Source organism: Bubalus kerabau, chromosome 10 (assembly GCF_029407905.1).
Source record: "Bubalus kerabau isolate K-KA32 ecotype Philippines breed swamp buffalo chromosome 10, PCC_UOA_SB_1v2, whole genome shotgun sequence".
NCBI lineage: Eukaryota > Metazoa > Chordata > Mammalia > Artiodactyla > Bovidae > Bubalus > Bubalus kerabau.
In genome coordinates this window covers 70,472,203-70,495,040 of record NC_073633.1, presented here as the reverse complement: position 1 = coordinate 70,495,040, position 22,838 = coordinate 70,472,203, and the positions used below count along the sequence as shown (strand labels likewise).

The 22,838-nt window shown below is 37.8% G+C and overlaps 1 protein-coding gene across 6 annotated transcripts in view; it reads left to right on the top strand.

Annotated features, from left to right (window-relative positions):
• FERMT2 (FERM domain containing kindlin 2) overlaps window positions 1–20,268 on the top strand; it is a 79,152-nt gene extending 58,884 nt beyond the window's left edge. For 2 of the 6 annotated variants that reach the window (XM_055538084.1, XM_055538083.1), the window contains exons 8-18: window positions 1,753–1,860; window positions 5,305–5,439; window positions 6,144–6,193; window positions 7,471–7,595; window positions 13,716–13,822; window positions 14,089–14,310; window positions 16,263–16,286; window positions 16,819–16,839; window positions 17,436–17,560; window positions 17,883–18,024; window positions 18,984–20,268. In XM_055538084.1, the coding sequence (XP_055394059.1) occupies window positions 1,753–1,860; window positions 5,305–5,439; window positions 6,144–6,193; window positions 7,471–7,595; window positions 13,716–13,822; window positions 14,089–14,310; window positions 16,263–16,286; window positions 16,819–16,839; window positions 17,436–17,560; window positions 17,883–18,024; window positions 18,984–19,157 (1,233 nt within the window). In that variant the 3' untranslated portion in view covers window positions 19,158–20,268. The remainder of the gene's footprint in view (window positions 1–1,752; window positions 1,861–5,304; window positions 5,440–6,143; window positions 6,194–7,470; window positions 7,596–13,715; window positions 13,823–14,088; window positions 14,311–16,262; window positions 16,287–16,818; window positions 16,840–17,435; window positions 17,561–17,882; window positions 18,025–18,983) is intronic. The other 4 variants (XM_055538082.1, XM_055538079.1, XM_055538085.1 and 1 more) reach the window with 2 other exon arrangements.
• Window positions 20,269–22,838: the final 2,570 nt, after the last annotated feature.

Here is a 22,838-nt window from a genome sequence, read left to right as displayed (position 1 = left end):
CAGATGGCATTATTTCATTCTTTTTTTAAAAAAGATTTATGTATTTTATTTTAGTTTTGGCTGCACTGGGTCTTTGTTGCTGTGCGTGTGTGGGCTTTCTCTAGTTGTGGCACACAGAGGCTAGTCTCTAGTTGTGGCGCACAGGCTTCTCTTGTTGCAGACCACAGGCTCTAGAGCCCATGAACTCAGTAGTGTGGTGCACAGGCTTAGTTGCTCTGCAGTATGTGGGATCATCTGGACCAGGGATTGAGCTGGTGTCCCCAGCATTACAAGGCATATTCTTAACCACTGGATCACCAGGGAAACCCTGTTTTATTCTTTTTAATGATATTAATTATTAATATCATTATTAATTAATATTATGATATTAATATTCATAATATTCCATTGTATATATGTGTGCCACATCCTCTTTATCCAATCTTCTGTTGATGGATATTAGGTTGCTTCCATGCCTTGGCTATTGTAAGCAGTGCTGCAATGAACATAAGCTTGCGTGTATCCTTTTTGACCATGTTTTTCTCTGGATATATGCCCAGGAGTGGGATTGCGGGATCATATGGTAGCTCCATCTTTAGTTTTTTAAGGAATCTCCATACTGTGTTCCATGGTGTGTATTTACTACAGAGTTGGTAAAGTTAGTTTAAGTTTTTTTTAACATCTCTCTTCAACTCTACTTTAGGTAGAAGAGAAGTTTTCTGAAAGATTACCCGTTCAGTTACTTTCAAATTTCTAATTACATATCCCAGATGTTGCTTCAAAAAAATTCTTTTTTTTTTAATTCTTTTTAAGTCTGCATTTCTCTCAGTTTCACAGCCAAACATTGTAATATGTTTTTACTGTCAAGTGGTTGTCATCGTCTCTGCTACTGAAATACTGTGCTTTCCTGATAAGATGTAAATTTGCTATAAAATCTGGAGTGTTTCCCCCAGAAAACACATGACAGAGATTTGGATCTTTTGCTTTCGTATCATCCTTGTGGGTGGGGGGAACTTCTCTTGTCTGCCCATCATACTTTTCATGTCTAGATTATAGCCTAGATTTTAATGTATGTATTTATCATCTTAAATTATGTGCTTAAATAATACTTTGTACAACACTAAAATGTATATAGAATTATAAAAAATCATTTTAATTCTTTTTTAGGCTATATCATACCTAATTTTGGTAAACCCAAAGTTTTCTGGGAACACAGTTACATTTGCATGGGGTAGGAAGGGGCTATGCATTTTGTTACTATTCTAAGATATATTACTACTAGTTTTTATTAATATAACTGGATAATTCAGTAACACTTAAGTAAGTCTTTTCCACAAATGTGTGTGTGCCCTTTATTTTGAATTTTTAAAATAATTACTGTTTCCAAGGACCTGCTATTTTGTCTGGGTATGCATTTCCACAGTAAGCAAGATGTTCCCTGAAATAATTAATTTACTCTGTGATTATGACATGTTAGTGTAAGTTGCAAAACAATACTGAAAAGCAGTCAGTTCTGCCTTACTTTAATGTCTTCAAGTTAAATTCCTTTTGTTAAGGGCTAGCATACCTAATGGTTATTACCCTGGAAAATAACATACAGAATCTACTTCTAATACTGAATATGTAAAAATCTTTTGGCATATTTTAATGCCATTTTTAAGAAAAAATAGAGATGGTGTATATAGATATGTATAACCCTAAGGGTAGCTTTTTCCTTATTGCTAATGTTAAAGGTAACATATTACAGAAGAATTGTGTCTCTTTTTGCTGCAGTATGATGCAATCAGAATCAATCAGCTTTATGAGCAGGCCAAATGGGCTATTCTCTTGGAAGAAATTGAATGCACCGAAGAAGAAATGATGATGTTTGCAGCCTTGCAGGTAGTGAAGAGTATTGGTAAATTGGACTTTAAAGGGGAATGGGTAGGGGATTATTTACATGGTAAAGTGGCATAGTAATTCCAGTAGTATTTTGATATAATGTTTTATTTTTTGCTATGTAGAAAGTTAATAGACACTTAGAAGGCAAAATATGTGAATTTAATTCTTTTTGTCTTATCTAAGAGTTTAGTGGCATACTTAAATAATTACTTTTCTATATCCTCTGACCCCCAGATCTATATTAGCTTAAAGCTATCCATTTTTCCCCTGGAAATAAAATCCATATTAAAAATCAGATTTCTGCAGTGAAGCCTTGCATAACTTCATAAATAACTGGGAATGGTAATATTTGTAAAATGGGCTATGGCAGAAATTATTACCTTTTAATATGATAAAATTTTAATAGACTAGTAAAACTAAACATAAATAAGTCTTTAGAATGATAATTCCTTAAGAAGCAAGTAACTAACATTAAACTAGTATTTTTCCAAATGTGGATCTTGCATACCACCTATTTCAGAATTATAGTAGGGCTTACTAAGAAATTGATGTCCGCTGATCTCCCCTCTGGTAAAGTAATATTAGGACAGCACCCATAGTTCCGCATTCTTAGAGACACTGAGGTCTGACTGACCACTAGATTAACCTTTCTAGATGAATCATTTCAGCTATCTAAATGTTCTCAGATTATGGTGGAATTCCATTTTCACGTAAAGTTCTGATTAAGTTGATGTTCTTTGAGTACTGTAAGCAAAAAGAACATTTAGTTTTCAATGTCTTTTACTTTAACAGTGATTTTAATTCTTCATTAGAACACAAATAAAAATGCTCTCCATCTTCCATATTCTTTTATGTACCCAGAAAAGTTTCTCAGTTAAGACTCACAACATTGTTTTTTCAAGAGGAAGAACAGCTCATTTCTTCTCTGTTTATATTCTAAAAGAGGGAAATCAAAATGAACCCCAGATGCAAGATGAATGACAGATGAATTAGTTTAATTATTTATTTTCTAGAGACTTGCTTAATCAGTTAAGACTCTTCTTTATGTTTCTGGATCATTAAGGCTACCTGAAGAATTTCTTGAATTAAACTCTGGAACAGTTTTTGGAAGATATCTCACTTGGTTACAGCATTGTCTCTACATTTTCCCACTTAGAGTAAGGGCTTTTAATTCTCTAGTGAAAATTTTGCTGATGACAAAGTAATAAGAAAACTTGTAAAATGTATATTTTACAAGTGGAGAAAACCACAGCTTTTCTTATATATTATTTCATTTTTTAAAAAAAGCCAACAGTTATATGCAGTGCCCAGCACATAGTAGGTGTTCAAAAAGTAGTTACTGAATGAATATACACATAGTCAAATTGTCACAGAAATGGGACTATTATGCGGTTTTCCCCAGCTCCCACCCCATCCAGTAAACATTAGATATTCCATTTCAATTCAGTAGAAAAACACCTCAGAATGCTGGATTTTAATTCATGGAGACTGAATGCCCCAAAGCATAGCTTTCCCTGGACCATTTTAGAATCTAGATTCAGTGAGAGAAATTTGGACTACAAATCCCCTGAGTTGTTAGAAGCCTTCCCAGAGACTGACCAAAGCCTCTTGGAAGCCATCCAGCACAAGAAGAGGGAAACTCGGAAAATATGGCAAGGAGATGCCTAGTATTTTTTATTTTAAACATAGGCTGCACCCTGAATTATTCTCTTATTAGAGCTTCTGGTTCCTTGTGTAAAATAAATCTACAATAGTAAAAAGAAACAAAGTACTTCAAAGTAAGAAGCTGTGGATTTTGAAAAGTTAGAAAAGTTAGTAACACTGTTTTTTAAGCATTTAGGTCCAATCATGTATTGTAACATTTGAAAGCAAAGCTGGATTTTATGACCAGTCCCATTCACAGCCAGGATTTCTCCAGTATAACTCATCAGGACCTTCTGCATCAGATTCATTTAAGGCACTTAGCAGCCTGGGGCCCAGGCTGGACTCCAGATTTGCTGAGTCAGAATCTCTGAGGGTGAACCTAAGCATCTCTATGTTTAACCAGATCTCCATATGCTTCTTATTATACTCTGATATTTGAGACCACTGCCTGAGAGCCTCAACCTACCTCCTTCTCCATGGTTTGTGAATATGAAAGTTTCTACCATTATAAGGATCTCATTTCAGCACAACTGTAGATACAGCCAGAGAGTAGTTGTTGTTAGTTGCTAAGTTTGTGACCCCATAGACTGTATCCCAACTGTAATCCATAAACTATAGCCCGGCTGTAGTCCTCTGTCCATGGGATTTCTCAGGCAAGAATACAGGAGTGGGTTGCCATTTCCTTCTCCAGGGTATCTTCCCAACCTAGGGGTCTAACCTGTGTCTCCTGCATTGGCAGGCGGATTCTTTACTACCGAGCCACGAGGGACCATAGCTAGAGACTAATCATTATTAATTCACTAAATCTTAAAATAGAGGAACCTATTGGCCTCTATTAGTTAATTAGATAATTGGCCTCAGCATTAGTTTACTAATTGTTCCCATGAACAGATTGTATTTGGTGAATGAATCCTTAAGAAACAATGATTGCTACTTATTTAGTGGTCTGAAAGATAAATGATTAAGTGATTTAAAAGTTCTGCTTAACTTTGTATTAAACCTCTTAAGTTTAGCATCAGAATCTAATCATTAATATTTGTTCTAAACCATTTATCTAAGTGTGTTTAAAATCATGACTAGTTCTACACCCAAAGATTTTTTAATATACATATAGGAGGACTTATCACTACTCATTGTGTATATACATATATGTATATGCGAGTATTCATGTGTGTCAGGGTGGTGTATGTATTCACATATAAACATGTTTATTCTTATGTATAAATGACAATGTAAATTAGGTTTTCAGCATTGAATTGAAGATGGGGGGGAGGCAGTGGAACTTTAGTCTTCAACATAATAGTGATAACTAACTTCCCGCTGCAGGGTAATAGTACCTAGCAGTAGTAAGTAGTAATAGTAGTAAGATAAATAAGTAAGATAAGGTAACCGGTGTTAATGCATTTATTCAGACCTTATGCATAGTCTGTTCAATTCATCCAGTACCTGTTGCTTCTAGCTTGCTTGCTAGACATGGAATACTGCAGTGGGGATGGGGCACTTAAAAGTCACTGCTCGTGTAGAGTTCAGTGGAAGAGGTGTTAACTCTAAATCCTAGGGATTCCTAAACTGAATTCCTTTGTGTTTGTCAAAAAAATCCTTTTTTGAGTAAAGATTTATTAGCAAGTTTAGGACACTGATTTCAGATGCCATGCCCATCATTTTTCTATCCTTCTAATTCTTGGGAGACTTTTAGCCTTTCAGATTAGGTGACAAAAGGCATTCAATATAGATACAGATAATAATCTCACTTTAAAATTCATAGTTAAAAAAATCATTTAAATGTCACTTTGGTTTTAGTACCATATCAATAAGCTGTCGATCATGACGTCAGAGAATCATCTGAACAACAGCGACAAAGAAGTTGATGAAGTTGATGCTGCCCTTTCAGACCTGGAGATTACTTTGGAAGGGGGAAAAACATCAACAATTTTGGTAGGGTGAATCTTTTGCCTATTAATTTAGTCTGATGCTATACCTTTTTTTGGAATTAGGTTTTCATGAAGTGTTTGGGACATATAGAGAAATATTTAATGCTTTAGAGAATACAGACATAGATTTTCCATAAATTTTCAAAGAAGTTTTTTACATTAATACTGTTTAGTCTCTAGTGCTTCCAACACAGAGGAGAGAGATCCTCTGCCAGTACAGTCTGCACGTTCTCTTACAAGTAGTGGGAGAACATTTCTGCAGAGGAAAAGTTAACTTCAAGCCATGGTAAAATCCGTTTATTGATCTCCAAATTTGAAATATTATGAAAAGAAGAATAAATAGATCTCAGTAAAATTTTTAAATGCTTAGATATTAGTTATTACAGAAGAAACACTATTCTCAGGACTGTTAAGAGTCAGAAAATTTCTGTATGCAGCTATAAACAGTTTTAGTCATATTAGAATCAACACTACATCCTTGTGGATTGTCTAAATTGCTGTATTGATCAAATTTTTAATAGCTTTTTATGCCATTTGAAAATGTCTTTGTACTATATGGCCATGTATATAATACCTTTAAAATCTTTATAATCTGTAATTTATGTAATTTTCCTTGTTTATTGAACAAGCTGGTTCTTAATATCAGATGCTAAACAGAGTTTCAAATTTTTTAAAAGTGAGAAAAAAATGTTTTCATTCTTTTCCTAGGGTGACATCACTTCCATTCCTGAACTTGCTGACTATATTAAAGTTTTCAAGTAAGTACAAAAGAGAAGGAATTCCAAACATTAATAAATAAATGTCAGTTTTATAGTCATGTTCACATTCTTGAAATTTATGTGACTGGCAAATGCACATCTCTAAAAGCATTTGCCAGTTATTATGAACACTAAATTATAATCTGGAAAAATTTTACCTTTAGAAAATTAAAATTCCTGTACTTATAAATAAGTACTATACTTATAAAACTTATAAATAAGTACTGTACTTATAAAAATTTTACGTTTACAAAATTAAAATTCCTGTACTTATAAAACTTAAGTTGTTTTATCTGATAAACATTTTACTTAAGGCAGGGAGGAGATTGTGTAACTTAGATGGATTGCATCATGCAAATTCTGAAACATACGGTTCATATAAATCATCCTGTCTGGGTGAAAGCCGTACATAATGAACTGCTATTTTCAATGGTTATTTCCTTGTTCAGAGCCCCAGAATTTATTGGATTCTATTCATTTGTTCATGGGATATTTTACAACAAGATTCCAGAGTATCTTATCTAGATTTTTAAATGGTTGGTCTAGTCATACTCCACAGAATCAAGATAAAGCAGAAAGAGAAAAGGAGGTGATATGGAATATAAGCTCTGGAATAAACCATTTATTGTAGCTGAGCATAAAACAGCTCCACATAGTAACATTTCTAAGCTACTGACCTGATTTCAGATACTGCTCCCTACCTCCACTTTGTTTTCCTTTTACCCACCTTTTTCATCTACCTACACTTTTCCTAATCCTCTCTTCCCCATGCTTCATGTTTGGCATTGGAGTGGGAAATGGAAGTCACCACTGCAGTACATCCCTAGAGATAAGCACTTCGCGCACTTGAGACTTGCCAGGCAAACTTGCCTGTTTAGAGAGGCTCTCGAGGCAGCCCTGCGGACACCATGAACCTGCAGGACCCAGGAACCTTCCAGTTATTGACATTTCCTTCACTTTTACTTTCCTGTCCTTTCCATGTGACCTGCTAGTGATCGGGACAGCTACAACTGACAGAAACACGGGAATGTTATCCTTAGGGTCTTCCTCTGCCCATTCACTGTAATATCTCCTGAGCAGATTGAGAAGAAGAGGAAAATCCAATAACAGCAACAACTGAATATCACACACTAGACGAAAGGGAACTGAACTCAGCATATATAAAACTTGGCCTCAGACTTTTAACATTGTGAGATTTTGCTGCTAAAATATAACACTGATAAAGTTATTTCAAAAGTGGTTTTTTTTTTCCCCTTCTAATTCTGTTTGACACATAGGCCAAAAAAGCTGACTCTAAAAGGTTATAAGCAGTATTGGTGTACCTTTAAAGATACATCTATTTCTTGTTATAAGAGCAAAGAAGAATCCAGTGGCACACCAGCTCATCAGATGAACCTAAGAGGTAAGGAAAGCCTTGGAATGACCGTATTGATGGTAGAATATCTATTAGCTAATATTCACTAAACTTCATTTTGCTGGGGGGTAAAGCTTTTAGCGGTTTGTTTTGCTCCTTTAGGTACTTTTTTTAAGTTCAGTATTCAGTTTCCCGTGAATATTTTGTTCTAATCTCTGTGCAGGCCTCACATGAAGGGTGTGTTTCTACTTTTATCCCAAGTAAATCTGTGGCGTCCCTTTTCTGTTCTTCAGCATGAGGACATGTAGGTTTTCTCATTCTGTGGGAGCCGCCCGCATATCTGTTTCAGATTCTGCCTCATTCTCATCTCTGCTATAGTCCTCTCCCAGTTTTCGCTGCTGTCTCCCTTCATCATCAACATCCTGCTCCTCTTCCTCACCTTAACAGGTAACCAGCTGATTCAGCTCAAGTCCCCAGTCTCTTGGCTTTCTGACTCACCAGTGGGTTAGCCACCGCAGGGTTTTAACTGAGTTCTTCCCCTTTCCCAGCACCTTTCGCCTGCACAATTTTGTTGTCTTCAACAGTGCTCTCATCCTAGCTCCCGGGGCAGCCCCAGGAGCCCTCTGAGGCTCCCTCCTAGCTGACGGCCTAAATCTTGTTGGTTTCCTCTTGCCTCTGTAGATCTACAGCTGTCTCAGAACAGGGGCTAGTATTTGAGCACACGTTGCTGCACCTGTTCCCACAGTCCTGTGGCCTGGACTGAGTCTGGCCGAGGGCTCAGAGCTGCTGGTTTTAGTCTTTTTTTCCCCCATTCAGGTCTGTGGAGTTACAGCTTCATTTGAGTTTTAGTGACTTCTGTTTGTTTTTCACGCTGCTTCTTCACCTCTTTCAAAAACCTGTTGGATGCATTGGTTCAGGGGGAGGAGCATTTCCTCTCCTGGCTGGTCTGCTTCTTCTGCAGCTGGAGGATGTCCTGCTGCCCCTTGCTCTGATTCTCTCTACACAGCCTTCAGCCGTGCTTGCAGATTGCCCATGAGCCTCTCGCTTGCAGTGATGTTACTTAAAGCTGCCAGCTCACTTCTAGTTTAGACACCACTTCCTCTAGGAACCCATACCCCTGAGAACTGTTCTCCTACAGGTTCACACAGCACTCACCACACCCTTGGTCCCCAGCATGTGTGCTGAAGGATGCAGTACACATTGGCTTCTCACTGTTCACACTCTTTTTACTGGCCTTCCCTCATAGCAGAGGCTGGAAGACTAAAGTACATTTTCCAGACTCATTTCCAGTGAGACTGAGATTCCAATCAGATGCATTCTTGCATTGTAGTCAGATGAATTCCCAACTGAGTTAAGGGGTTGGAAAGGCAATTAGGAAAGGATTTAAGTGTTTCCGGGCTCTGGAGTTACATCTGTAGATCTGTATTCTTCATTTTTTTTAGTACATTGTGTATTAGAATATTTTTAGTATATTTCAGCAAAATGTCCAAATCTCTACCCTATCTCTATTCTGCCTAGTAGTCATCTGTGAACTATTGCTTTATAGTTACGTGTGTGTGCTAAGTTGTGTCCAATTCTTTGCAACCCTATGGAGTGTAGCCCACCAGGCTCCTCTGTCCATGGGCTTCTCCAGGCACGAATACTAGAGTGGGTTGCCCTGCCCTCCTCCAGGGGATCTTCCCTACCCAGGGATTAAACCCACATCTCTTATATCTCCTATATTGGCAGGCGGGTTCTTTACCACTAGTGCCACCTGTAAAGCCCATTTATAGTTACATACATTTTAATAAGGCTTCCCTCATAGCTCAGTTGGTAAATCATCTACCTGCAGTGAGGAGACTTGGGTTTGATTTCCTGGGTTGGGAAGATCCCCTGGAAAAGGAAATGGCAACCCACTCCAGTATTCTTGCCTGGGGAATCCCATGGACAGAGGAGCCTGCCAGTCTACACTTCACGGGATCTCAAGAGTCGGACACAACTTAGCAACTATACAACCACCACATTTTAATAAATAGGAAAACCTCTGCTCTGGGGTAGAAGATTGCTATACCCATGTGTTGAAATTCTGTAATTTTCCTAAAACTTATAGTTAGACTTACTGCCTTTCTCCCTAGGTCAGGAGTTTTAACTTTTGGATCTTTACCGTTATTTGTTACTCTGAGAATACATTGCAGCTGTCCTATTGCTTCCCTTCCAAGCTGCCCAGGATCCACTCCGATTATCCACTCTCGATTTAGAGGCTTAATCTGTCTTCTGGACCCTATCTTCTCTGTCCCTGTTACATCCCTATTCTTCTCTCTGTATGACTGAGAAGTTAAGTCCTGGATGGAGAACAGTTTACAAAATGTCCTAATCCCACTTCTCCCACGTCTTTCCAAAGGAGTACTTTTCTAGCACATCACACTGGTGAGGGTAACACTAGCCTAAGAATCAAATGGCCTAGGTTCTGCTCTGCCACAAAACAAGCCCTGTGATTTTGGAAAAATAACTGTCAGGACCTTAATACCTTCCTCTGAGTAATGAGAGTGTTGGACTGGATGCTCTCTAAGACCCGTAAGATATCTAAAGTGCACAGTTCTAAAAAATGCAGGTCAGCAGATGCTGACTGGTCACCCATGCCACCCACTGTACCAGGTACTAAAGTCATGAGCGAGAACAGATTATAGTCACATCCCTAGGATGTCAGAGAATGTCAGGAAATAAACAACTACAATTTGGGCAATAGTAGTACTTACAAAAGTAAGCAGTAGGTCAAAGGAACAAAGAGGTAAGGATGCTGTATCAATCTTCAGTGATTTTGGAGAGAATTAGGGGAAGCTTAATAGGGGAAATAACATTGGAGTTAAGATCCCAAAAAGAAAATTACAATCCATGAGAGGAAGGAGGAGAATTGGTAAAAGAGACTGATGTGCAAAATTGTGTGGGGAAAATCATCAGCAGTCACGTGGTGGGTGGGTGAGGGGGTATGCTTCTGGAGTATGGAGTTGAAACAGAGAGGATGAATCCTTCCCTAATAGCTGCTGAATCCATTCCTTCTAAGAAGAAAGGTGACAACAGGAGCTAGAGGATAAAGTTGTTAAGGAGATTGTTTTCTAAACTGGCAGCAATGAAGTGACACTGAAGGATTGTGAATACGATAAGATTCATCATCCTTACATTGGCTGTAATGTAGAAGAGTAATTTTAGAGTAGTGATACTGATCCAGGTTACGCTTATCAGCATGGGTGGGAAAAGGGCACAACTTTGTTAGATTCTCAGGACGTTCAGTCAACAGACTGGATGATTGAGCTGGGAGAGCTGGGGAAGTGACTTGATCCTGGCTTGTACAGTTGGGTGGATAGGGTAATATTGAGATTGAGACTATATAAGAGCAGAGTTTGGGGAGGAAGATGAGCTAAATTTAATTGGGTTATTTTAAATTTGAGGTGCCGGTGGTGTATCTGTTTGGAGCATGGGTAGGATCCATGCTGCAGATACTGATGTGGCAGCAGTGAGTATTCATAGTAGATGCAGCCTTTGTAGTAGTTGTCTGTAATATGAAAAGGCTGAGAGCAGAACCCTGCAGGATACCAGTGTTTAAGGGACAGGGCAGATTAGAGGAGGTGGAACTTGCAAGGGAGATAAACAACAACAAACAACTATCTAGGAAGACCATGGAAATGAGGTGTGATAGAGGTTAAAAGGACAGAGCAGTCAATAGCATCAAATGCTTTAAAAAAGTAAGATTAAGCTTCCATATGATTTAGCCACATGGAGGTGGTTCGTGGCCTCTACTAAGAACAGATTCAGCAGATTTCAGTGGGCTTTTATGCATGAGAGCCAAAGTACAGTCACTGAGATGGGAAACAAAGATAGCTTTTTGATGAACCTCATCTGTGACAGGCAAGGAGGAAAGAGGGCAGTAATAGAAGAGAGAGGCCTAAAATGGAGAGGTGTTTTATGGTTTAAGATGGGAGACTCAAGGAAGTTAAATGCTGATGGAACTGTCATGGAGAAAGGCAGAGAGGTGGGAGGACAGGATCTCTGTGATGGAACAAGCTACCTGACAGATGGTAGGAAACTCTGCCTGCTCGGATGGAGAGATACCTTTTCCTCTGTGTGGAAGTGAGGGTGGCCAGGTTTGTCTGCTTTGGTGGCAGGAAGTTGGGGGACCTCATTTCTGATGGCTTTCATGTTCTTGGAAAAATAACAGGTGAGGTTGTTCTCTAAGAGTAGCATAGGAGGCCTGAGAAGATGTGAAATAAACACTGTTAAGGATGTCAACACAGAAGGGTTCCAAGTGTTCAGGGGCAGATTGACGTTGGGAATCTACATGTTTCTAGTGAAACTTACCTGCTCAGTTTTGTGATGTTTTCCCCACCCCTCCACCCCCCATCTTAGAGTGCTCAGCATCCAGAGCATAGGCAAGTAAGAGGTAGGTGGTTGAGTTGAGCCAGGATTAAGGGTTTGCAAAGTGTGTATAATGGAAAGATGGTGAGTCTGGAGAGTTGGAGGTGACAGCTAGTAAAGCAGGGTCCAGGCTGGACTGCAGAGAAAAGGTGGAAACATGGAGCCAATGGGGAGAGAGTTGTGGGGTCACAGGATTGGGTCTCCCAAAGATTTTGAGGGGATTTAGGATTGAAGAAAGATACATCTCTTTGTTTTAACTTTGCAGGTTAAACACATTGCCACACAACTTCCTGAGAGTTTGTAATTGATTGTGTAGGAGTTACATGTGGTGGCTATTTATGTGAAGTAAATATTCTAAAAAGAAAGAGGGAGGGAAAGTTCATCAAATTCATGATTGAAGTTAATTCTGGAGAGGAGAGGATCTCTCCTTTATCTAAAATGTTTTGTTTCTTTCATTTGCTATTTAAAACATTTATTTGATGAGGGAAAAAATGACAGTTTAAACATTTGTTCAGATACATAGAAGCTTATTATCTTGTTGCTTGTACTTTCTTTGTCAGGAGAAGTTGCTTCAGTTCAGGGACAAAGGCAACAGCAGGCCCTGCTAACAAGTTTGCATTCTTCCCCAGAGTCTGCATGATGGTCTTAACACGCATTGAGGGTGACATGAACTAAGTACTAACAATTGGAATACTGTTTAGGAAGCTTTGGCATAATTGTTATCTTACTGATCCTTACAGCATCGCTGTGAGATAGAGCTTAAGGTCAGGGAATTTGGGCATAAGTAAATATGATATGCTTATTAAGTGGTCAAGAAAGGTCTGGAACCCCAATCTGTCTGTTTACAGAGCTCTTCTTCACTATTTTATTCTGGTTACTAATTTAGGCTGACCATTGATTGCCCCATTATCTATCTGGGTATACATTCAGTAAATCTGTTTTCTCTCCTATAAAGCCATAAACTAATGGTTAACAGAGTTCATTACGGGGATTTTGTACAGTCCATAAATGTACGTATTCCTGAAAACTTCCCAGTAAAGTGAAATCCTGCATGCCTTTATTTTCATACTGACTTCCCATGTATGTAAGTTTATATTACCTTCTGTGTCAGATGGACTCCTAAAATTTTGTGCAAATCAGGAGAGCCTGTGCTCCCTGCCCCCTGCAGTCTGTGCCATTAGTCTTCCTTGCACTGGCAATAGGAGGCCAGAGCAGCTGAGTGAGGGAACAGTGGGGCCCTGAGGGGGCCCTCATAGAGGACTCTAGCTCACACTGGCTGGTTCCCCACACATGTGCCTTTCTTAAAAGGCATCATAAAGTCATTTATTCTGACCAGAACACACTTTAGAATTTTACTATGGAAAGATATTTTTAAATCCCTGTACATTTAGAAACTTAGCAAAAAAAAAACCCTGAAAACTTAAGATTCAAAGAACTGAATGATATTAAAATAATAATGTGTGAAACTTGTGGGAATGGAGTGCAAGTTTTCTTTGTATAATATCCTTTTAATAGAACTCTTTCCTTCTCTTCTCAATCAAGTTTTGTGATTGTGAGGGCCACAAACTGTGCAGTTATATCTCTTGTATATTAGGTCTGAGTTGAGTCTTCGCTCCACCCCCAACAAAATTACTGAACATAAAGAATTCCCTGATTTGTAGATTCCATGACAGCAATATCAGCATGTTAAGATGCCATAAAATGGGAACTGCCTGTATTGGCTTGGGGTTTCTTAAGTCTAAATTTAACCATTTTAATCTATTTTTTTTTTAAATACAGGGTGTGAAGTTACCCCAGATGTGAATATTTCAGGCCAAAAATTTAACATTAAACTCCTCATTCCGGTTGCAGAGGGCATGAATGAAATCTGGCTTCGTTGTGACAATGTAAGTTTTCTGATTAAAAATAAACCTCAATTTGGGGGATGTCCCTGGTGGGTCCAGTGGTTAAGACTCTGCGCTCCCAATGCACGGGTCATGGGTTCAATCCCCTGGTCAGGGAACTAAGATTCCACATGCACAGTGCAGCCAAAAAAAAAAAGTAAACCTAGGTTTTCTTTGCTTCCTTAGTGAGTTGACCATTCATTCTTATGTTTTATACTCAAAGGATTTATCATGTGATAGATTCCAAACCTCGGTATTTCTTTTCACAGGAAAAACAGTATGCACACTGGATGGCAGCCTGCAGGTTGGCCTCCAAAGGCAAGACCATGGCAGACAGTTCTTACAACTTAGAAGTTCAAAATATTCTTTCCTTTCTGAAGATGCAGCATTTAAATCCAGATCCTCAGTTAATACCAGAGCAGATCACAACTGATATAAATCCTGAATGTCTGGTATCTCCTCGCTATCTAAAAAAGTACAAGAACAAGCAGGTAAACGGTTTTCTACATATACTTTAGTTTCCCCTCTTAAACACAACTTTTTAGTCTTAATTGGTAGTCTTAATTTTGTATCAAGTGGTTAAAATATAAGGAAAAAATAGCTTTCAGTCAGTTTAAATTGGTCATTTAAGAAAAGTCTTATTATTTTAATAGGATGGATAATGAGGTAGAGTAGTTGGGAGCATATTTATTCTGAGCCACCTGAGGAAATCACTCTGCTAACAGGATATTCTTTTCAGGGAATTGAATATGGTCTTACTGCTTTGTGTTCCACAGTTCATGCCATTTTATTCCTTAAATAAAGTAAGTCTGATACAGAGCACAGCCAGCATTTCCCAGCCAAATCTCTGATGACTCTTCTTGCCGTCGAAATGGACCTTTCCAGCTTTGGAAATAAACTTTACATGGTTTATAGTCCACGTTTAACATTGCCTTTTCTTAACATTAACAGTGAAAACCTAAGCCAGATTTGCATGTGACAACATTTGGTGAATTTTCATTGAAATTCACTGCTTTTGTTCCCTCTATTTAGAATTCCTTTTCTGGAAATGACTACCGTAAAAGGATTGCGATTTAGGAAAATGGTTCTTCGGTCCAACACAAAAGGTTCTTTGCCAGGGGAGTTTCACTTGGGATAGCCCCCAATATTCTCGACTTGATACCCAGCATCATGCCTTAAAAGGGAAAAGGCTCCAATTTAGGAAGGGGGTGAAGAAGAACTTTGAAATAAATACTTCATTTTTATCTTTGTTAAGGAATAATTTTAAAACGTTACGGGAAAGGCCCAGTGATATACCCAGAACACTTGTTAATTCTTAACTTTAAATACAGTGTTTATATCATATGGGTCTGAAATCCCTTAGCTGGAAATGTTCAAAAGTTTTAATCACCAAGTATTTGTCTTTTAAGTTGCAGAAGTTGTGTAAGCTACATGGAAATTGTTTATCCCATAGTCATATGATGTGGGAGTAGTGAGGAATGGAGGAAATGCCCTTGGAGCTGAGTGGAATGTAGATTGTAAGTTAACAAGGGAAAGTGAATCGAGTACTAATGTCATTTTTTAATTCTTAGGTTAATTCATTTTAAAGTTATTTATGAAGAGACTTGTTTCTAAAAGTAGATTCATTTGCCTTCAAAGTCAATGAATAGTTTCAAATCTTAGCAGTTTTACCATTTCACCATCAGGTATTAGGAATAAAAGATCTTAAACTATAATTGTGAAGATTGCCAAATGTTAGTTTAGCTGTCAGACAGGTACTGAATTGTTTTCCCAGAAGCCTTTAAAATGATAGGTTTAGCTGTAAAAAGATAAATTTTCTTTTGGTGAGTTCTTGACTACAAGTCAACTGAAGATTCTCTTGAGGACAAAGAATGTGTGGCTGTCCTTAACTGACAGGATAGTAGTATGTGTGTGGTCTGAGGTTAAGGAGCTTTCTAGCCTTGTCTTCCACATTGTCATCTTATCAAATGCACATTCATTTTGAATTCTCCTTTCCCTAACCAGGAGGTTGAGTCAAGTATTGCCCTGACACCTAGTAAGTGCTGATAAGCAGAGTTTAGTTGCTATTGTGTGTCATGTACTGTACTGTTTGTTGGACTTAGTGGCTCAGTAATTGAATTTTTTAAACTATGTAATCCAGTGGCACTTAGGAGTCAGGTAGGTCTAAACTGTGCAGGCCATGGGGTCATTCAGCCCTACCAGGGCATAAAGTCTTCAGGCGCATATAGCCTTTGTTACTATCTATTTTAATTCCCCAAGACTATCTATTAAACTTGCTATGGATATTTTTTACATAACTATGACTCCCAAACTGGATTTTTACATTTTAGAGGAAACGATTATTCTTCGTTTTATTCATGTTAATCCAAATTGAAATGAACTGATACATTTGTAGCCTCCACTCCTAGTGTAGTGTATGGCATATTTTTATTTTCCCTTCCAGGAAAAAGGATGCAAAAAAAAGATGGTAATTGAGGGGTTTGCTTTTCTTCTGTAAATAAAGAAACAGTATGGTCACTGCACTTATTTAATGCCTTCAACTATTTTCTGAAAAGCTGTGCATGGATCATATTATTTGACTCAATATAAGACAAGATTAAAGGCTTTTGAATATTAATTTTTTTTATCTTGCTACTAAAATAATTAGCTTTACCCTAATCAGTAAGAACTGGTACATGAAGGGGAAAAGGTTATTTGCGTTTTAAATTTTCTCCCTACAAATTTCTACCCTTAACTTTAGTAACACTTAACAATCTAAAATAATGTGGAGTGTTTCTCAGTATTCTAAATGAAAAGTAATCGCTGCTTTCTCATTTTCATTTTCATGCTTGCATTTACTTTGCTTGGTTTCCACCTAAAGTCATTTTTTTGCATGGTTTTTGGCTGGAATTTTGGTTTGCAGGTTACCGCAACTTTTTCTTTGCTTCATTGCCATTTTTTCTGATTGCCTTTTTTTTCTTTCTGCTTCCTTTTTCTTTTCCTCGCATTGCCATCTACAGCCAGGCTATATAAGAGATTTGGTAAGTTCTCCATATTTAAAAAAAAAAAGAAAGAATTAAAAATATTTACAGCCCTAGCTACAAACTCCCCTCATGAATTAATTTCCCTCTACTCTTTGAGCAAATAGGCACCCCAAAGTGAGTAAATTTAAAAACTAACCTTTCTAATTACTCCTTTAGAAAAATTTTAAAATCATTGCAGTGATTTCTAGTGCTAGAAACCTGTATGGCAGGCACTCATTCTGATCAGATATCTTGGTACTGAACTTAAAACCCATCATGTATATGAGGATTAGAACTTGTGCTATCATATGTGTATGTACTTGAATAAGTCTCAACAATTATATATACCTACTAGAATAAGTACTAGTAGTACTTATTCTTTCTTGACATATGGAACTAAAATTAAGAAAAACTATGTATTGAAGTTTAGTTTGGAAAGTCATTAGTTTACTAAAATTCCCAAATGTAGCTTCAGATATTTTCTAATTTCATCTCTCGCAATACATAATTTTGGGGCATGGGGCACATAATTCAGTGTTTTAATCTTTTTTTGTCTTGATTCTACCATGAAAGAATAATATCTGATAGTAAATATGATGTTTACTCATGTTTAGATAACAGCAAGAATCTTGGAGGCCCATCAGAATGTAGCTCAGATGAGTTTAATTGAAGCCAAGATGAGATTTATTCAAGCTTGGCAATCATTACCAGAATTCGGCATCACACACTTTATTGCAAGGTCAGTGGTTCTACTAAGCACTGGTGTGTAAACCTCAGTCTGTGCCTTCTTAATCGACTTCATGTAATTAGAAATTAAACATTTAAAGCTACCTACTGAGACCCATTAACCTATTACACAGTAAAATTTAAAGAATGTTGGAATGTATTTTCTATGCTTATAATTTTTTCATCAAAAATTTAAAGTGATTTCATTTCTCTTTTTACTCAGGCAAGAATAGCACTTTAAGAGTTAAAAAGTACATATCTTCAAGAAAAACAGACCAACATGTCCCCCTACCACCCCTGTTTTAAAACATGTATTTATGTTTTTAATTCTATAGGTTCCAAGGGGGCAAAAAAGAAGAACTTATTGGAATTGCATACAATAGACTGATTAGGATGGACGCTAGCACGGGAGATGCAATTAAAACCTGGCGTTTCAGTAACATGAAACAGTGGAATGTAAACTGGGAAATAAAAATGGTAAGCTGTAACCATGCTTCTTGAACACACACACATAGTCGATCTGCTAAAACTGAATTAATTAAGAAGAAAAGGCCCTATAAATGTTTAAGATTCTTTGTGCCATTTCCTCTTAAAGTATGAAACATGCTTGGTTGTTCATTTCCTATTTGCCTATTTTATAAGTAGCCCAAATACTTATAAGAGCATAATATGTTACAATATTGGCTAATCTTTAAGGTTGTCTTTCTATAATGAATAAACCCTTTCCACTCACAAATAGCAGCTACTCTTTAGTGAATGCCTACTTTGTGCCAAGCATGATACTAGATGCTTTACATCTGTACCCTATTTCTAAACGTTACCCCAGCCCTGCAAGGTAGATGGATTATCCCCATGGTACAAATGAAGGCCATCGTTGTCCATGACCACACACTGAGAATTAGGATTCATACTGGGATACTTGGGGCTCTAAAGCCTGGCACATCATGCTACCCCTCGCCTTGGAGTACATGACTCTCACTTAAACAGAATATTTCCCTAATAAGTCCTTTGTTTTAGGGTCTTTGGATTTGTTGTACTGATTTCAGTTACTTCATAGAATCTTGTATTTCTGAAATATTCAAACATGAAACCTAAAGGTTAAATAGCTAAACACAGGAAATAGGTTTTCTCCCAGGACTTGAAGGGAGACACTCATTAATTGAATCACCAGAGACCTTTTGGGAACTTAATGACCTAAGCCCCTTGCATTCAGCCTTCCTTTTCAGAACAAGAAAATTAAAAAGGAGGAGGGGAGGGGCTAGTAAACTACTTATGCTTTTGGACTTGAAGGCAATATTAGTTTAGGATTAAAAAAAAAAAATTTTGAGGACCAGTGAGTATTTTGTGATCAGGACAGACCTTAAGTATAGTGGCCTCACTTGGACCCAGCCATCTGGACTTCTGCAGGGACTGATGGTTCTCTGTCTTTGTTCTAGGTCACTGTAGAGTTTGCAGATGAAGTACGGTTGTCCTTCATTTGCACTGAAGTAGATTGCAAAGTGGTTCATGAATTCATTGGTGGCTACATATTTCTCTCAACACGTGCAAAAGACCAAAATGAGAGTTTAGATGAAGAGATGTTCTACAAACTTACCAGTGGTTGGGTGTGAACAGAAATGCTGTGTAATGAAACTCCATGGCCATAACAGTTGTTTAACTTTAAAAGCTGTTGTTTGTTATATGCTGCTTAATAAAGTAAGCTTGAAATTCATTATTTTATCATGAAAACTTTTTTGCCTTACCAGACCAGTTAATATGTGCACTAACAAGCACGACTATTAATCTGCTATCATGATACAATGTACGGACTTGAATATGGCACATGTTCCTTAGAGCCAGGAATTGAAACTGAAGTAGTGGGTAAGTTAGGAACAAAACATCACTGATTCAAGCTAGCTGAACTGTAAGAAACTCAAGCCATTTACTTTAAAGCTATCCAGGGCTTAAACTATATGAAGTCTATTTATCATGTTTAATGCATGTGTTTTAATGTATGTTTAATTTGACCTCATAATTTTTCAAATATCCTACTTTTGGTAGCCATCTGTCATGCGTTCCCCCCCCAACCCCAAAATAAATTAGGCCTACAAAAGGTGCCTGGTATTTAATAATGTCATTGTTTGATCTTGAAGGAAAATGCTATTAGTCGTTAATGCCTGGTTTGTTTTTGTCCTTGAATAAGCATGTATGTATATTGTCTTGTGTTTTTATTTTTACACCATATTGTATTACAACACTTTTAGTATTCACCAGCATATTCACTGTCTGCCTAAAACATGCAACTTTTGCATTACAATATGAAGTAAAGGTCTATGAAGTATGCATTTTGTGTAACTAATGTACAAACACAAATTTTATAAAATTGTACAGTTTTTTAAAAATCTACTCACAACTAGCAAATGGCTTAGATGTAGCATCTTTGCATTAATTAAATGCTCTTTAAAATATAATTAATGTGCAGTTTTAATATCTGCTAAATTAAGGATGACTTCATTATAGTCATGATTTGCCACAATGTCCTTAACTCTAATGCCTGGACTGGCCATGTTCTAGTCTGTTGCGCTGTTACAACCTGCATTGGTGCTAGTCAGAAAATTCCTAGCTCACATAGCCCAAAAGGGTGCCAGGGAGGGGTAGATTACCAGTATTGTTCAATAATCCATGGTTTAAAGACTGTATAAATGCATTTTATTTTAAATAAAAGCAAAATCTTTTATTTAATGTCTCTTTTGTACTTCTTGTTTTTACTGTTCACATGACATTAACTGTGTAGACATGAGCTTTGGCTTTTGTAAGTGCTGTACCTGCAGCTTGTGAGAACGGTGTGCTCAGTATTCTGCAGTGTCACCAGACAGGCGCACTTAATCTCGAAGATGGAGTCTTCCACTTCAGTTGAAACCCCTCATTTTTGCTACTACTTAAGGATGAACTGTAAAATATTTATGCTAGAAATGTAGCTATACATAGAAATACGACAGATGAACTGACACTGCTGGCTTGAGGAGAGCTGACTTTAAACAGCAAAATGACTCCGTTTAAGAAAACACATTTTTTAAATGAATTACTCTGTATTGTTACTGCTATCACATCATCACTCAGACTCAAAACTTCAGTTCTCGACTTTCTCCTTTACCCCTTGCAATTAATAAGGCCAAGCCCTGGTGATATTTCGCTCATGCAGCCCAGTGTCTTTTTCTATCACTGCTCTCACTGTCCCCTGAATTCAGATCTTTGGCCTATGTCACATTCTCCGTGGCTTTTCTTTGTACTCTAAGGCCAGGTCATAACAGGCCTTGCTCAGAAATTTAAAAGCTCCTTCCCATTAAAAAAAAAAATGTAATAATATGTTCCCATTCCTCATCTTAAGTACAGGTCATCAATTTATACAGTCACTTGCTAAAAGCCCCAAATGTATTTAGTCTATGGCACATACCTGCGTCCTTGCTGGTCCCACGGCATCCCCACAAGGGAGAATAGCCTCTGTGCTGATTGTTTGGCCTCTGGTGGCCCTTCTGCCCTCCCAGGGATTTTGAGATTAGTTTAGCCCCAACACAGCACCAGCCTGTATTTCAGCTCTAGTAACTCCTGGGGTTGCTCACAGCATAAAAGCTAATGGTCCCCAGTCAAACGCTCAGAGGTCTTCTGTGGCCTGTTCCCCGCTCAAACGGGGCAACTGCAGACACACTGCACTCACCAATCTCCATTCATTCCCCAAACCTTCTAGTCGCCACCTGTTCACATCTGAGCTTTCTAGCATTTTAGAAATTTTAGAAAGAGGTCAAATGTTCTTTCATCTATGAATACTTCCAACTTTCCTTGTAGCCAAACATTTTCTCTTACTCCTCTGAACTGCCACTGAATTTGGTCCTTTTTGGAACTTAAGAGCAGTCATCCTTATTAGAATTGAGTATATCCTATTGCCCCTAATAAATTATTACTTCTTTGAGAACTGGATCTGAGCATCATGGTTCTACCTAGGATCTATTAACATATATTTGTTTATTGAATATAGTGATGGTTGTTACAACTTCGAACTTTTCAGCCTCAGTTTAATATGGAGAAAACACTTTTTGGATACTGTCTGCACTAAGAGGCGTGCTAAGTGCTTTCACATACATTATCTCTTCTAAAAGTGTTAGTCACTCGGTCGTGTCCGACTCTTTGCAACCCCATGGGCTGTAGTCTTCCAGGCTCATCTGTCCATGGAATTCTCCAGGCAAGAATACTAGAGTGGGTTGCCATGACCTGCACCAGGGGATCTTCCTGACCCAGGGATAGAACCTAGGTCTCATGGATTGCAAGTAGATTCTTCACCATCTGAGCCACCAGGAAAGCCCTTTTTAAAAGATTCATGCAACTCCGCCTCCTCATTTTATAGATGAAGCTCAGTGAGGCCAAGTAACCTGTTTGAAGTCACATGGCTATAACTGACAGATGCCAAGGCAGAGCTAGAAGTGGAGCCCTGATTTCCATCCCCCTATCCAGTGGTACTTGGTGAATCCTGGGGAGCCCTATTGATGGTGGTCTCTACAGAGATGACAGCAGTCAATGAAAAGAACACTGCAGGGCCTCCAGAAACAGCTTCTGGTTTCTGCTCAGTAACTCATTTTCAGGTAGACACGAAGGCACAGGGGACAAGAGACTAAGCTCTCTTGTAACTCGTTCTCTTAACAACAGCAGTTTAAAGACCAGCTGGAAGTCCCTGATGCAATCGGTCACTAATCTTCACTTGGTACAAATTATTTTTTACGCAGCCTCGAACTTCGAAAGTCAAGGACTTAGAGACATGAACTTATTTTTCCCCGGGTATTACAGAGGGATAATTTGCAAAACTAAGATATTTACAGTGTACACTGTGGTGATTTGATCTACATCTAGAAGGATGTAGATCATACACTCGACACATCACCACCTCAGAGACATGAACTTTGTGGAAGGAAAGCCACTTGGCAGTTCTTGGCCAATGTAGAGATAGTGCTTATTTCATTTTGTATTCCATAGTTTTGTTCTTTTTTATGTTAAAAGTCTTATTGAGGTGCTTTTAATCATTTATCAGTTAGTGATGTAGTGGGATCAGACCAATCTGGGTTCCTGGCCTTTAATTTATCTGGGAGATAACTGCACAGAGTTAAAGAAAATGTTTCAAGTACACAACAATTTACCTATATTAAATGTAGTAGTTTCCCAGTAAAATATTAGGTGTTTTTTTTTAACTCAAAACTTCTTTAATACTCTGGATTGCATCCTTATCTTATACTTTTAATTGTTTCTACCCCCTATAATTGTTTGAC